This window comes from Ips typographus, linkage group LG2, assembly GCF_016097725.1.
Source record: "Ips typographus isolate SLU linkage group LG2, UJ_Ityp_2.0, whole genome shotgun sequence".
Classification (NCBI taxonomy): domain Eukaryota; kingdom Metazoa; phylum Arthropoda; class Insecta; order Coleoptera; family Curculionidae; genus Ips; species Ips typographus.
Window position 1 is genome coordinate 1,320,413 of NC_138423.1, and position 14,284 is coordinate 1,334,696.

The 14,284-nt window shown below is 32.6% G+C and overlaps 2 protein-coding genes across 2 annotated transcripts in view; one reads left to right on the forward strand and one right to left on the reverse strand.

Annotated features, from left to right (window-relative positions):
* The window catches only part of Txl (Thioredoxin-like), a 38,200-nt gene that overhangs the window by 19,694 nt on the left and 4,222 nt on the right, over positions 1 to 14,284 (reverse strand). The gene's annotated exons all lie outside the window — the stretch shown is intronic.
* pio (zona pellucida domain-containing protein piopio) overlaps positions 1 to 14,284 on the forward strand; it is a 61,196-nt gene that overhangs the window by 15,422 nt on the left and 31,490 nt on the right. Inside the window, exon 4 of the mRNA XM_081973837.1 lies at positions 1,683 to 1,915. Within this exon, the coding sequence (XP_081829963.1) occupies positions 1,683 to 1,915 (233 nt within the window). The remainder of the gene's footprint in view (positions 1 to 1,682; positions 1,916 to 14,284) is intronic.

Here is a 14,284-nt window from a genome sequence, read left to right on the forward strand (position 1 = left end):
TCCTTTCCAAGTTAGCTTATCGGTAAAATCATTGTTTTCCTTTCACGATTTGGAGATTGTTGCCTTTAAGGACTGAATCTACCTGCGCGATTGTACATTATAGAGGAAACGTGTTTCGTGTCTAGTTGTCGTTACAATAATTGACTCTATTAATCTGACTGAAGAGTCTACACAATTTATATAATATATAGAGAAAGTTTTGACGTTTTCTGTATTTAATGAATGTAATGAACTTGTAAAGTGTGAGAACATTTTTGGAAAAAATATGATTACTTGGATTTCCATTAATATTACTTTGGGCCCATAAAGGCAGTTGCAGGACTACAAATTTGTTAGTTGTTATCATTTTGATGTTCATGTATTCTCTTGTTTTATTTTTAAACAATCTCCTTCTATCCATAAGTTCTAAGCTCTCGTCTCTCATCCAAGATTTCTGGACTAACTTATTGTAGCAGAAAAAAGGAATAGGCTGCCCTACCTCGCTGGACTCAAATATTGTCCCACTTCTCTGAATCACAAATATCATTTAAGAACAATTTAATCTATTCTATTGGATGATTCTTCACACCATAGAGAGCAAGCTTTGTCAAGATAATCTGTTGGCCTAGGCAATCAAAAGAAAGAGTCAAAGCTGATTCTCAAAATAGCTAAAATCTCGTTGACATAGCTGCTGCAGCTACTATTACTAAAAAATGAGTTTTATTTTACACAAAAACTAAAAAATAATCTCTCTACTTCTTTAAAATACTTCAAGAGTCCAATCAAAGATAATTAACAAGACGCAATGGAAATTCAAAGATAGTTAGGAAAGGTAGTTAAAGTAATTATAGTAATCAAGTAACAAAAGACCAGAAGTGACCGACCAGCAATAATTATAACACAATATTATGGTGTATTATTCTAAGTACTAAAAGTTTCCCACAGACTCTTCCAATTGACCCAAAATAATGAAACGTATAGAAATCAAGATATCAGGTAATAAGTTCCATTACCACCAAAAGAGTTTGTTACATAAGAATTACTCGTAAAATAGCCCCCTGCTCAATAATAGACTATTTTAAATACCAAAATGTGGAGAAATCGCTAGTATTATCAAAATACCAGCAATAAAAACTGACTTTGTTCAGAAAATACCGAATAACGGTTAAAGCCAATTTTAGACAAACACCAAACCTAATGAGCAGGACAATGAATACACATCCTATTCAACGAGACATGCTATGCTGCAAGCAATATGAGACACGATGATGTTGTGTATTATTCTGTGATCTATAATTATCTACCAGAGTTTTTCAAAAAAAAGTCTTTGAGAATTAGAATACCCGCCACTGTCCCTTAATACTGAAAAAGATGTTAGGTAATAAGTGTCATTATCACCCAGAAGAGAATATACTATTATTGCTTGCTGTCTGTGGCAACGATTACAATTGCTACGCGGCTGAGTGCGTAATTTTTTCCACATCGTGCGTAAAATGCTTCTTTCAGCTACGTAATATACTATAATGACTCTGTAACTCAGACATATTTTACTAAGTTAAATCTACTGCAAAAAAACAACACAAGTTCAAGCATTTCTGTTATTGAGGTTAGTTGTACAAAAAACAATGTGTGCTATAAAGTAATTGCTCGGTTTATTTTGGTCGTAATGAAAATCGTACTATATTATATGCTTTTTTTTTCAGTATCCGATGAAAACCTTACCGCTGCCGAAATCAACGACGCCGATGTGCGAGTGGACTGCAATAGCGACGAAATTGTAGTTAATATAGGAACGAGAAATGGGAGGTTTAATGGAATGATTTATCCCAGAGGATTATCGAAAAACACCCATTGTTTGACCGAATGGGTGCAACGCAAAGCGCCCATCACTTACACTTTACCATTACGCGGGTGTAATACAATGAGCACTGAACTGGTAAGTGGTTTGAATAATATAATATAAAGTTCAAATGACAAACAATATAAAGAATAATGGAAAGTGTTGACAGTACATTTGTTGGTAATATTATATTGATGACCAAAAAAATATAATCAAATCTGTTTTTTCTGTAGATACAATCGATAAGACAATAGAGGTTTTGCACCAAATTTATTTTAGGTTTGTTTAGAAACGTGTCGATAGCATATTCACAAAAATAATTATTTAGTATTAAAAAAAAGGACTAAAAGTTAACGCCTTTTAGTGGTTAGTGACGTCACGCAAAAACGGTTCCTACGTCACAAGGCATGACTCGTCGTCTAGAATTCCTACTCGGCGAATCCGATACGGTTCGATATTATCATGCACATTAATAAAAACCTATAGAACTGAGTTTAGAAGTGACCCTAAAATGGACGAAGAAGGATATTTGTAAAAAGCTCAACCTAATAATTCATATTTTCATTCATTCATTCAGCGGTACGTACAATCGTTCAAAATTGTTGATGTTGAATTAGAAAGGGGCTTTCAATGACAATTTACTTAAATATACAAGGTAAAGCAAAAACGTACTTTTTGACATAATTTTTTGAGGTTTAGATGCTTCATTAAATACCTCCCAAAAAATATCAAAGAAGGTTAGGTTAGGTTAGGTGTCAACAACACATACAAGTGTCCTAAACTATACAAAAATGGTTTATTATAGCCAGAAGTCTCTAAATACTATCAAAACTTTCTAAAAATTATCAGAGAGGACTCTTCAATTGTAGTAAACTTAAAATAAATCTGAAAAACTTTTCTTTGTTTAATGGCACTTTAATTAATGTTTCCTGATGTAGACCTAGTGGAACTTGTGCACTTTAACACCATTTAGTATTGACAAATTATTTTTCCTTCAATAATAATGGAGAGACAAGCAAATGGAGAATTAATAATCACAAATAAAACAAACAACGTCATAAGCGCTAAACGGTGCCGAACTCAAACGTGCCTCGTGACGTCACACGGCACTTGGTTTTGTGTTTAAACTTCAATTGATTTGATAAATTTGTTATGCCTTTTGAGAAATAGAAAATACTTTGCAGAACCGTTTTTTATATGTAATCAATCAATTTACTTTTTGTAACTAAAATTTACCAACTTTATCAGTAAATTCCAATTTGACTAGTAAATTTATGGGTCTAATTGAACTTAGCTTGAAAGATATCATTTTCCTGTCCTTTTTTATGAAAAGTAGCCTTTACTAAAAAAAATATAATTTTTAGCTTTTGGTCACTTTTCTTTATTACCTCATGTTTAAACTATGACAAATAATATGTTTTTCATGAGAAAAATAACGCGAATCTGAAGATATTATTATTTAAACAATTTGTAATTTACATTTACAAACGTACAGTTGTCAAAATAACTGTCATACATTTCAGAGACACGCCTTGTTTCGAAAACTATGTTAAGCTGTAATTCATGCAAATTTTGACATAGTGACAGATATGACGTGGTTTTTGAAGGATAATTTAGCTAGGCAGTCACGTGACCACAGTAAAAATAACTGTCATAAATCTCAGAAACAGGTTTTGTATAGAATACTGGAGGAAAACTTTTCTAATCCCAGATTTTTGCAGCTTTTGAGCACAATTTGACAGTCAAAGACAAAAAATTGCTTGTCAAAGCCACATGTAGTGAGGAAATGACTATTTTAAGCACATTTTTGGAATGCTCATTAAATTTCTTATCCAATAACCTGGAAAAAACCTTGAAATGCCAGAAACACAGTTTCAGTCAGGGACTAAATCGTCTGTAAAAGCTACTTGGAGTGAGAAAATGATTGTTTTAAGCACATTTTTGGAATGCTTATTAATTTTCCTATCCAATAGCATTAAAAGCACAACAAAATTTTGTACAGTCAGGGAGAAAAGCGGTGTCAAAGCATGAACTGACAGAAACACATTTTCAAATGACAGTCAGGGACTAAATCTCCTGTAAAACCTACTTGGAGTGAGAAAATTACTGTCTAAGCACATTTTTGAAATTCTTATTAAATTTCCTATCTAATAACATAAAAAAACACTACGAAATTTGGTACAGTCAGGGAGATAAGTGGTGTCAAAATTTGAACTGCCAGAAACACATTTTCAAATGACAGTCAGGGACTAAATCGTCTGTAAAACCTACTTGGAGTGAGAAAATTACTGTTTTAAGCACATTTTTGAAATTCTTATTAAATTTCCTATCTAATAACATGAAAAAACACTACGAAATTTGGTACAGTCAGGGAGATAAGTGGTGTCAAAATTTGAACTGCCAGAAACACATTTTCAAATGACAGTCAGGGACTAAATCGTCTGTAAAACCTACTTGGAGTGAGAAAATTACTGTTTTAAGCACATTTTTGAAATTCTTATTAAATTTCCTATCTAATAACATGAAAAAACACTACAAAATTTGGTACAGTCAGGGAGATAAGCGGTGTCAAAGTTTGAACTGCCAGAAACACATTTTCAAATGACAGTCAGGGACTAAATCGTCTGTAAAACCTACTTGGAGTGAGAAAATGAATGTTTTAAGCACATTTTTGAAATTCTTATTAAATTTCCTATCTAATAACCTGGAAAACACTACAAAATTTGGTACAGTCAGAGAGAAAATCGGTTTGAAAGTTTCAACTGTCAGAAACACAGTTTCAAATGAGAGTCAGTGACAAAATTCCTTGTAAAACCCACTTGGAGTGAGAAAATGACTATTTTAAGCAAATTTTTGGACTCCTTATTAAATTTCCTATCCAATAACATGAAAAAACACTCCAAAATTTGGTACAGTCAGAGAAAAAATCAGTGTCAAAACTTGAACTGACACAAACACAGTTTGAAAAGACAGTCAGGGACAAAATCTCCTGTAAAACCCACTTGGAAGGAGAAAAAGACTGTATTAAGCACATTTTTGGAATCCTCATTAAATTTCTTATCCAATAACTTTTAGAAATAATAGTGTCCCCCAATACAACCTGAATAAATCAGATGCTATTTATAAAATGTGCGCCTTGTGTGAGCAAATTGGTAGTAAATAGAAAACCTTGTAAGAAGCTGCATCTTGGCATTTTACCATGGTAACTTTAGTTACAAACATGTATATAATTTTATTTACCTGAAAATGACTGGAAGATAATAGTGAATTTGACCATATGCCAGGTACAATACCAGCTTAAACGAACCAAGTCGTTTTCAAGGTTCTAGTGCAACAAAACCAATTTATGCGTCATATTTGAATGAATGCTTCACATATTAATCAGCAACTTGTTGGTTTGGACTTATGCATATGTGATAATATTACATAAAAACTTTATATAATAAATAACGCAAATTGCCCACCGGTTGAAACAAATTAGGGAAAAATTTGTAAACAAAACAGGAAGTAATCTACATACTTACTGAAACGAACTTATTTCAATACTTTTACTAATTCTGATACACTCTATAACAGTACTAACAATGATTTTAACTGTTTATGGTGCCGTTCACTCATTGCTTTCTATAAAAGCTAATTTAAATAAAGCGCCAAAACGGCATTTCTCCGATTATTTATTCAAATTTAGCACAGTTAACCAGCGTAATATTTAATAAAAGACATAATACGACCAGGTTGCATAACGTCAAGCTGACCTTATAAGAAAGTGAAATTAAGCGGCAATATTTGTCTGTATAGTGAGGCGAACACAAATAAAGTAGGTTATGAGACTTTGAATGGTCAATTCTGCAATTATACTTCGTATAAAATAAAATTAAGAACGGACTTTACCAGTGAATGGGTTGACTTTGAAGTAATGGCTATAAACTTTATTTATTGTAGTAACGGCCTTTGTAATCTACCGCGAAAACTGTTTTTTTTTTGTTATTTCTACTCAACTGTATCCACAATTTATTTTTGTTGGAAATTAACTGAAACTAATTTGAAATTTGAATCCACTCCAAGAACCTCCTACCAGACTGCTGTTATACTGACACTAATTAAAAAGCTATTCAAAACAAACAAAAATTCAGTTTTAGCTTGGATGCCCTGTATACCAAAACCAAACAGCGTGGCCCATTTTTTTTTAATCTATCGCATTGAAATCTCAAGTTACAATAAAGATTAAGGTGAATGGTGAATGGGTCAGCAATATTCGTTATGCGGACGACACAGTTCTAACTGCAGATAACATGGAGGATTTGCAGGATATGCTTGGGATATGTAGGGGAATGCAGTAAGAACATGAGCCTCAATATCAACACCAAGAAGACTAAATTCATGATAATTACTTGAAAGCCACAAGAATTTCAAAACTCAAGCCTAACATATGAGAATCAACCAATAGAGCGAGTAAATAAATTTAAATATGTAGGAACGTTTATCTGTCCGTTTGTGTCAAGGTTTTCCTATTATTTGGATGATATTAAAACAATCACCAAAATGGTATTAAATGCTCCAAAACTGTCTTTTGATCATTAAAAAAAGTTGCTAGAAAATGTCACCAGTGGCTTTCAAACTGTCTCAGAGTCTTGAAGGTTTTTGCAGGTCAGAACGCCAAAATGGCATTGGTGGATTCTGATCCAATGTCACCAGAAGTTTGAACCAACGTTTAACCTACCAACCAGTGTTGTCATTTACCTTTAGAAAGCCCATTTCATTGGTTATCTATTGACGTACAATAGTTTTTTTATAGTGTGGACTGGAATTGCAAAAGTGCAAAATAAATTTATCAACTTTGACGCCCTCTAGCGGCCCAACCAACGAATCAACCAACCAAAGGTGTCATATCGTTGGAAAACCAATTTCATTAGCTATCCATTGATGTATACAAGTCTACACAGAGTGAACCAAATTGGCGAGTTATTTACGATTGAGTGAAATACTGCATCAAAAAAGAGAAAAAAAAATGGTCAACTGTGACGCCCTCTAGCGGCCAAACCATCAAACTAATTAACGAATGTTGTCATATTTTTACCGAGCACATTTAATTGGCTATCCATCCATATAATAAAGTTGTTACTATGTCAAGTAAATAAGAAAGTTATTTAGGTTCAAACAAAACAGTGCAAGAAAATTGAAGAAAAGAAAAGTTTTAAAAAATTTAAATTAGGTAAATTTAGAAAACTAAATGAAAAAAAAAATCGTTGGGTAATGATGGAAAAAGCGACAAAATTTTTGAAATTTTAAATAAAAAAAATCTTAATTGCCTTCAAAAGTCACGTGATACTTGACAGAACAGAAAAGTGAAAAAAATTTAGAAAAAGGCAAATCAAAATGGCTGGAAAAAAAATCACTTGACCTTGGAAAAACTGTTTGGAATGTAACATGTCAAAATGGAGAAAATATATCACGTGATCATAAAAAAAATGGTTAAAAGTCATTGTCAATTGATTGATTGATCATTGTCAAAACCGGTTTGAATATAAAATCTAATTCTTTAAATGCGGTCAATATATATTTTTTTAATTAAAAATTGCCTATTGTTTACGTTATTTAGATGATTATTAATTTAAACTCAAAAATAAGATAAACAAATACAGTTTTCTGCTATTCCAAAAAATAAAAAGTAAAAATATCACTTTTTCAAAATGTCTAAAAAACCGAAAAAAGTTGAATTTTCTAAATGTCATTTTATCAATGCTATGATTATGCAACTTTTCTCCCATTTAACCTAATCTGTATCTCTAACCGTTTTCAAGATCCTCATAGCGGGCCTACTTATCCTGAGACACTGTATAGTATGTCCAGGATAGTTTTAGTCATTCTAATCAACTTTTAAGGTCAAAATATTGGAAAATAATAAAATTTCATGTAAATTAACTCCTTGACTATTTTCAGTATTTTTAGCCAATTTTCAACTACTGACAATCCTGGTCAGTCTGTTGGAGTTTGACAACGCTGCCAAAAGTCGCTTAGCTCAATAATGAAAAGAAATGTCAAAATCTGTCATTTCGTCTGTCAAAAATGTCAATCTGACGCTAAAACTGGCAAAATTTGTCAGGAATACAGTAAAAGAAAATGATTATAAGAACGTCAAGACGTGTCAAATTTAAAGAAATAAAAATTGGTGTTTTTACTTAAACAGGTGATTTTAAAATTGAAACAGTCATTACAAATATTATATTAAACATGTAACGCAAAAGTTATCAAATTGACGGAAAAAGCTAGAATGACTACTTTCTATCACTCGAACTGTCAGTTTAAATTCATAAAAAAATTAAAATCAACGTATCAAGAATATGAAGAAAAAATTAAAACCGTATGTTTTTTTGAAAAGTTCCCAACCTAACCTCAATAAAATACTTACATTTCAAACCAGAAAAAAAAAGATTTTTGATTGTGCAATTAACATCCAAGTTGTTCCATTTAAAATAATCAAAACATGAGCCACGAATTTGACAAGTGATTGACATTTATGTCAATTTTGTCGATTCAGTAAAAATACTGCATGTTGTAAGTAAACTATAAACATCATCCTGTGTTTGTATTTTAATTTTTCAGTCCTTAACTTTTTTCACAGAGGAATTCTTAATTTATTTAATACACTTATTCTCATTTTGTTTTCCAGCTGAAAATGTTCACCAATAATGCAATGAAAAAAATAATACATATCTCAATAAACATTATTTGTTTTCCAGAGTTTCTAAATTTTCGCACTTTTTTTCGTTTCACAAAACACTTTTGAATGACTTCAATAATGTTATTCTTGCCGTAAACTCGTCTGATATGTTAGTTGTAACCCATTTTTTTTTGCCAGTATTTTCACAAAGAAAAATTCTTTGTTATCTTAGCAATTTGCAAAGTTTTGATACAAATTTCGCATCTGAAACTGACCTAGTAACTAAAAGAGGCAATAATACGCTTATTTAGAAATAAACTGGTTGTAGTAATAGTCTGCCTGAGTAATTCGTAATATTTTCGATTAACCGATCGTAACTTATTCAGCTAGTGTGTTCAGTTTAAGAGTTATGGGGTTTTTATGTTTTTCCAATTAAGGTGACTGAAAAGGCTACATTCTAGCCTTTTTTCTGTAGTTAATTATTTTTCCATCAATAGTTTAGTGTGTGCTGTGTAGCAGCGACGCGACGCGTTAATGTCTACCGTGGTTTTCCTTACTGCGTATTCATTCTTGGATGTGCCAAATGCTTTCAGATCAGAATCAGAATTCATGTCCACAAGAAGGGGTCCTATCACCCTTAATGTGGAGTCTGGTAGTAGACGAACTTCTCGGAATTCTTACCGGGAACGGAGTAACTTGTCTTGGCTATGCTGACGACATAGTTATTAAGGCCAAAAGCAAATTCGAAGAAACCCTCTGTGATCTCGTAGAAAGGGAGCTAGAGACCACCAGAAGATGGTGTTTATCAGTGGGATTGAGAATCAACTCATCAAGTGGGTACCTTTCACCAGGAGAACAAGACTTCAACACTTGAGAAATATCAGCCTCAACGACGAAAACTTGGAATGGCGGCAAGAGGTTCAGTATCTAGAAGAACTGAGAGCAATGCACTGGCAAAGACTTCCAGGATTGAGGCAGGCCAAAGAGGATTTTAACCGAGCAACATCGAAGACACTGATTAACCTCAGCAAAATCAGTCTCAAGGCATCAACGTGGTTTCTAACGGGTCATTGTCGACTCAGAGACGACCTAAGAAAGCTAGGCCTAGAAGAGGACAGTACCTGCAGGTTCTGCTGAGAAGAACCAGAAACACCCCACCACATCTGGCTGGAGTGTTATGCTGTACGCCACATAAGATTAAACACACTGGGATTACCCCAGCTGGCTGTGGAAGAAATACCACGAACAGACCCACTCAAGATCCTGAAATTCCTAAAGGAACTAAATCTTGAAGAGCTGCTATGAACAGCGAAACCATGAGATAGCTGAAGAAGATGGGGTACAATAGATCTAATCAGGTCGCAGTACATCTGTCACCATCCACACCTATCATTACCATTACCATTACTGCATATTCTAATGCTAGATTAGAGAGCATTGGGGTTTATATTAAATGGGTCTGTTAGGTTTCCTTGTATCTTCACCCGGCTTTCAGACTTCTCCATTGTTAGTCTTGTTAGCCTTACTAATTTTCGTGGTATGTTAAAGTCTAGCATGATGCTGTAGAGCATTTTTCTGTCTATGCTATCGAATGCCTGTCTGAAGTCCACGTAGAGTTGATACACATCAATGTCATATTACCAGCATTTCTCTAGAACTTGTTTTACTGCGCATAATTGGTCTGTGGCCGATCTTCCTGGTCTAAAACCCGCTTGGTGTTTTCGGCTAGTGGTTCTAGTTTGTTTTGGGAGGATGGTTGTGAAGACTTTATATGTTGTGTTTAGTAGGAATATTCCCCTATAATTTTTACATTCTAGCTTGTCTCCTTTTTTGTTGATTGGACTCCATTGGTTCGGCATTTTTTCGGTTCTCCATATTTCTTTGATTAGGTCTGTTACCTATTCTGACGGAATGTTGTCCATACCTGGTGATTTGTTTTGTTTAGCGACTTGATTGCTTTTCTCACCTCTTCTTCAGTTGGGGGGCCGTTGTTCTCTTCTCGTTCGTCTGTTGTCAGTTCGAGTGCTCTTTGGTCTTTTTGGTTGGGTTCTGGTTGCTGATTGGGTTTAGGAGTTCCTCGAAATATTGTTTTCACCTCCCTTGTATTTCTTCCCTTGGTTTGGGGCCTATTGTGTTCTTGGCAGCTTCTGTAACCGCTTCCTTGATTTCTTTCCATTTCTCCTCAACAATTTCGCTTTCTTCCTGATTTTCTGTTACCTTTTCTTTCTGTTTCTGTAGTACTTCTGCTATGTTATTTTGGAATGTTGTTAGTGTTGTTTCTTCCTTTAGTTTTTCTAGGTGATATTTTGTTTGGGTTTCCTGGGATATTTTTGCTCGGTTGGCTATTCGTTCTCTGTACGTAGCTTTAACTAAGTGGTGGTTATAGTCGATATTTGCTCCTCTGTAGGTTCTGATATCACGTATGCTGAACAAAAGAACAATTTACTATAAACTTTGCTAGATGACATAACTAGTTTTATCACTTTAATAATTACTCATATAAATCTTGTAATTGATCTGGTTTCGTTGACTCAGTTCCCATATTAATTATCTTCGTTGAGTGGAAGTATGTTAGGTATTGCATGTTGCACATCCTGGGAATATTACTTTATGTAGTTAAGTCGTAAATTAAATATCATACGTTATGAGATGATTATTTAATTAAGAAAATTAAGTTCAACTGTTATAGTTGCTGTAAATCGTATTAGGTAATTACAAAAGTTTAGCTTGGTCTATCACTCTCTATTAAAAAATCACCAGGTTTTTGTGTGTGGTATTTTGCACATAACCTGTCACAGTTAAATCACAACTTTAGTGGCGAAGTGGAGCCTAGAATGTCCTTAATAATCTGCCACTAAGAAAAAAAAACCGTTTTTCTTTGACTGTTTAATAAAATGCTTATTACTAACTAGCATTACCCGTGAGCAATAAGTAATTACTCACTGGTTCAGCCCACCCGCGAATACAGCAAAAATCAAAGTAAAATGGAGTGACGTAACAGTTAATAGAAACATCGTTTCTGTCTTCCAGGTCATATTTTACTAGATGATCTTTGGCTGTCAGTACAGCTCTGTCTTTTGTTCTGTTCTAAACCTCGAAGCTGTCAAATTCAATCGCATAGAGGTACAAAACAACGAAACATTTTGATTTGCATTTTATACCTTTATCAGTACATTTTTGGCATTTATAACATTTCGTTGTGTGTTTTTGTCTGTTCACAACAAACTCACTGTCTGTGACTGTGTGTTTGTTCTTTTATAAACTTGAAAACTGTCAAATTCAATTCCATAGAGGTACAAAGTAACGAAACATACTTGGAAAGTAACAAAACCAGTTTGACTTTGGTTGAATACATTTTATCCCTTTATCAGTGTATTTTTGGCATTTATAACATTTGTTTTGTGTTTCTGACTTAATTTTAGTCTATTTTTAAATATGTAAAACCACAAAACAGTCTTAAAATTCAGTAAAATCAGTATAAGCAACGTATTTTATAGCTTTGAGTAGAATTTTGGCAGTTAGAGTCATGACTAGTTTGGATTTCTAGAAATTTTGCTTTTTGTAAATAATAAAAGCAACTAACTTTTGACGTCTAATATGAACGATTTACGCAAAAACACGTCATTTGACAGATTTTTTTCATCTTTTTTTTGCTTTTTTCTTCTTTTTGTTCTTAATTTTGTTTCTTAGTTTTTTGTGTTTATTTGCTGCTATTTTTTGTATTGCTTTATTTACAATTGCAATAGCTATATTGAGATATTGAAGGCTTCTAAAACACAAAAACATACCAATTATCTCTTACAAAATAGGTACATAAGTATCAATTTACAAATTTAAACTGACCAAATAATTTCCAAATGCTCCGAAGTAGTGCAAAAGCTTACAAAACAGCATTGAAGCTTCCAAAAGCTTTTAGATCAGTCTAAAAACTTCCAAATGCTTTTCAACTTGTCTATGGAAGTTCTCAAAAGATTTCAAGACAGTCTAACAGTTTCCGTATGCTTCTAGAGCCGTTTAACAGCTTCCAAAAATTTCTAGAACCATCTACAAGGTTTCAAATGTCTTAAAAGCAGTCCATTGAAGGTTATGGACTGTTTTTAAGGCATTTGAAACCTTGTAGACGGTTCTAGAAACTTTTGCTCCTAAAGTAGTCTAAAAAGATTTAAAAACACTACAGAAACTTCTAAATGCTTTTAAAACAGTCGGAAACCTTTCAAAACAATCTAGAAACTTTCAGAAGCTTTTAGAACCGTCTAAAAGTTTCTAAATACTCTTCAACTAGTCTAGATGCTCCCAAAAGATATCAAAATAGTCTAAAAGCATCCAAAAAATTCTAGAACCATTTAAGAATTTCCAAATGCCTCTAAAGCATTCCAGAACCTACAATATTTCTTTAAACTGTCCAAAAACCTTATGCTCATAAAGTAGTTCAAAAAGATTTTGAAAGTTTTCAAAACAGTCTAAAATTTTCCGTATGTTTCTAAACCAGTTTAGAAGTTTGAAAAAATTAATTCTAGAACTTGAACTCAAAAAAACGAAAAAAAATTGCATCTCTGAAAGAATTTTGTGCTTTTTTACAGATTTTTATGTTTTTTTGAGAAAAATATACACAAAATAACGAAACATACTTGAAAAGTAACAAAACCAGTGTGACTCAATTTACTTTAATTGTTGCTGTAACTGTAATAGTGTGCAATATCTCCTAAACTAGTGTATACAGAGCGACTTGTCACATCAGGAAGAAACGAGAAAATGTCATTTAGAGTATTGTTAAATACATGAAGGCGTCCTTTAATATGCTTTGAAAAAATGTTAAGACGTTTTGAACTACAAACATAAACTTTTCGAGAAAATCCCTATTTTATGAAAAAGTGAAAATTTTTTGCTTGAAGTAATAGCTATCATTACATGCTCGTTAAATAATATACTAATAAAACAATTCACTGTCAAAAGATCAAAAAATGTTCACTTTTTTTGAAAATAGAATTTTTTTTGAAAAATGGATGCTTGTAATAATTAAAAATTTCTAAACTTATTTTTTCAAAATATTCAGAACACCTTCATGTATTTAATTACCCTAAATGACATTTTCTAGTTTCTTGCTGATTTTTTTTATATTTAAGTTTTTAATAAATAACTCTGTATACACCAGTTTAAGATAATATATTGAGCAAACTGACAAACCTTGGAATACCTTTTAGAATAAATCTAGAAAAAGGATTTGAATCAAATGGATACCCCAAACTAGACATTTTTATGTTGTTTTGTTTTCAAAATATCTATCATCTCAACTGGTCATTTTTTTTAGAGTTTTAAAAACACCTGGATAGGTAATCTTATATATTGACAATAATATTATGTCTCTACTAGTCAAAGAATTTAAGAATTTAATTATAAAATTTTTGAAAACAAATGTTATATTTCACAATCTTGAATTAGAGAAAAACAACTGGAAATTATCAGGACAAAAATACCACAATTCCCTCTCCCCCATCTTATCAAGTTTATCAAACATCATGTTTAAATGTTCTTTCTCTACAGATATTGAAAATTAAGAGCAACCGTATGAAATCAATGGTATAGAATATGACAGAAGTAAACTTTGTCAAAAAATTGGGTAAAATGTAAAAACGTACACTGTACGTACTGTCGTTCTTACTGTGATCAAGATTATTAAAAAACCTGAAAAACTATTACTGTCTTGACATGTTCTTACAATATTAGGATTGTCAAAATTGCTGTTGAAGTTTCATGGCTCCTTTGACACACTTTGTAGTGCGTTTAGATTGTCAAAACTGATATTT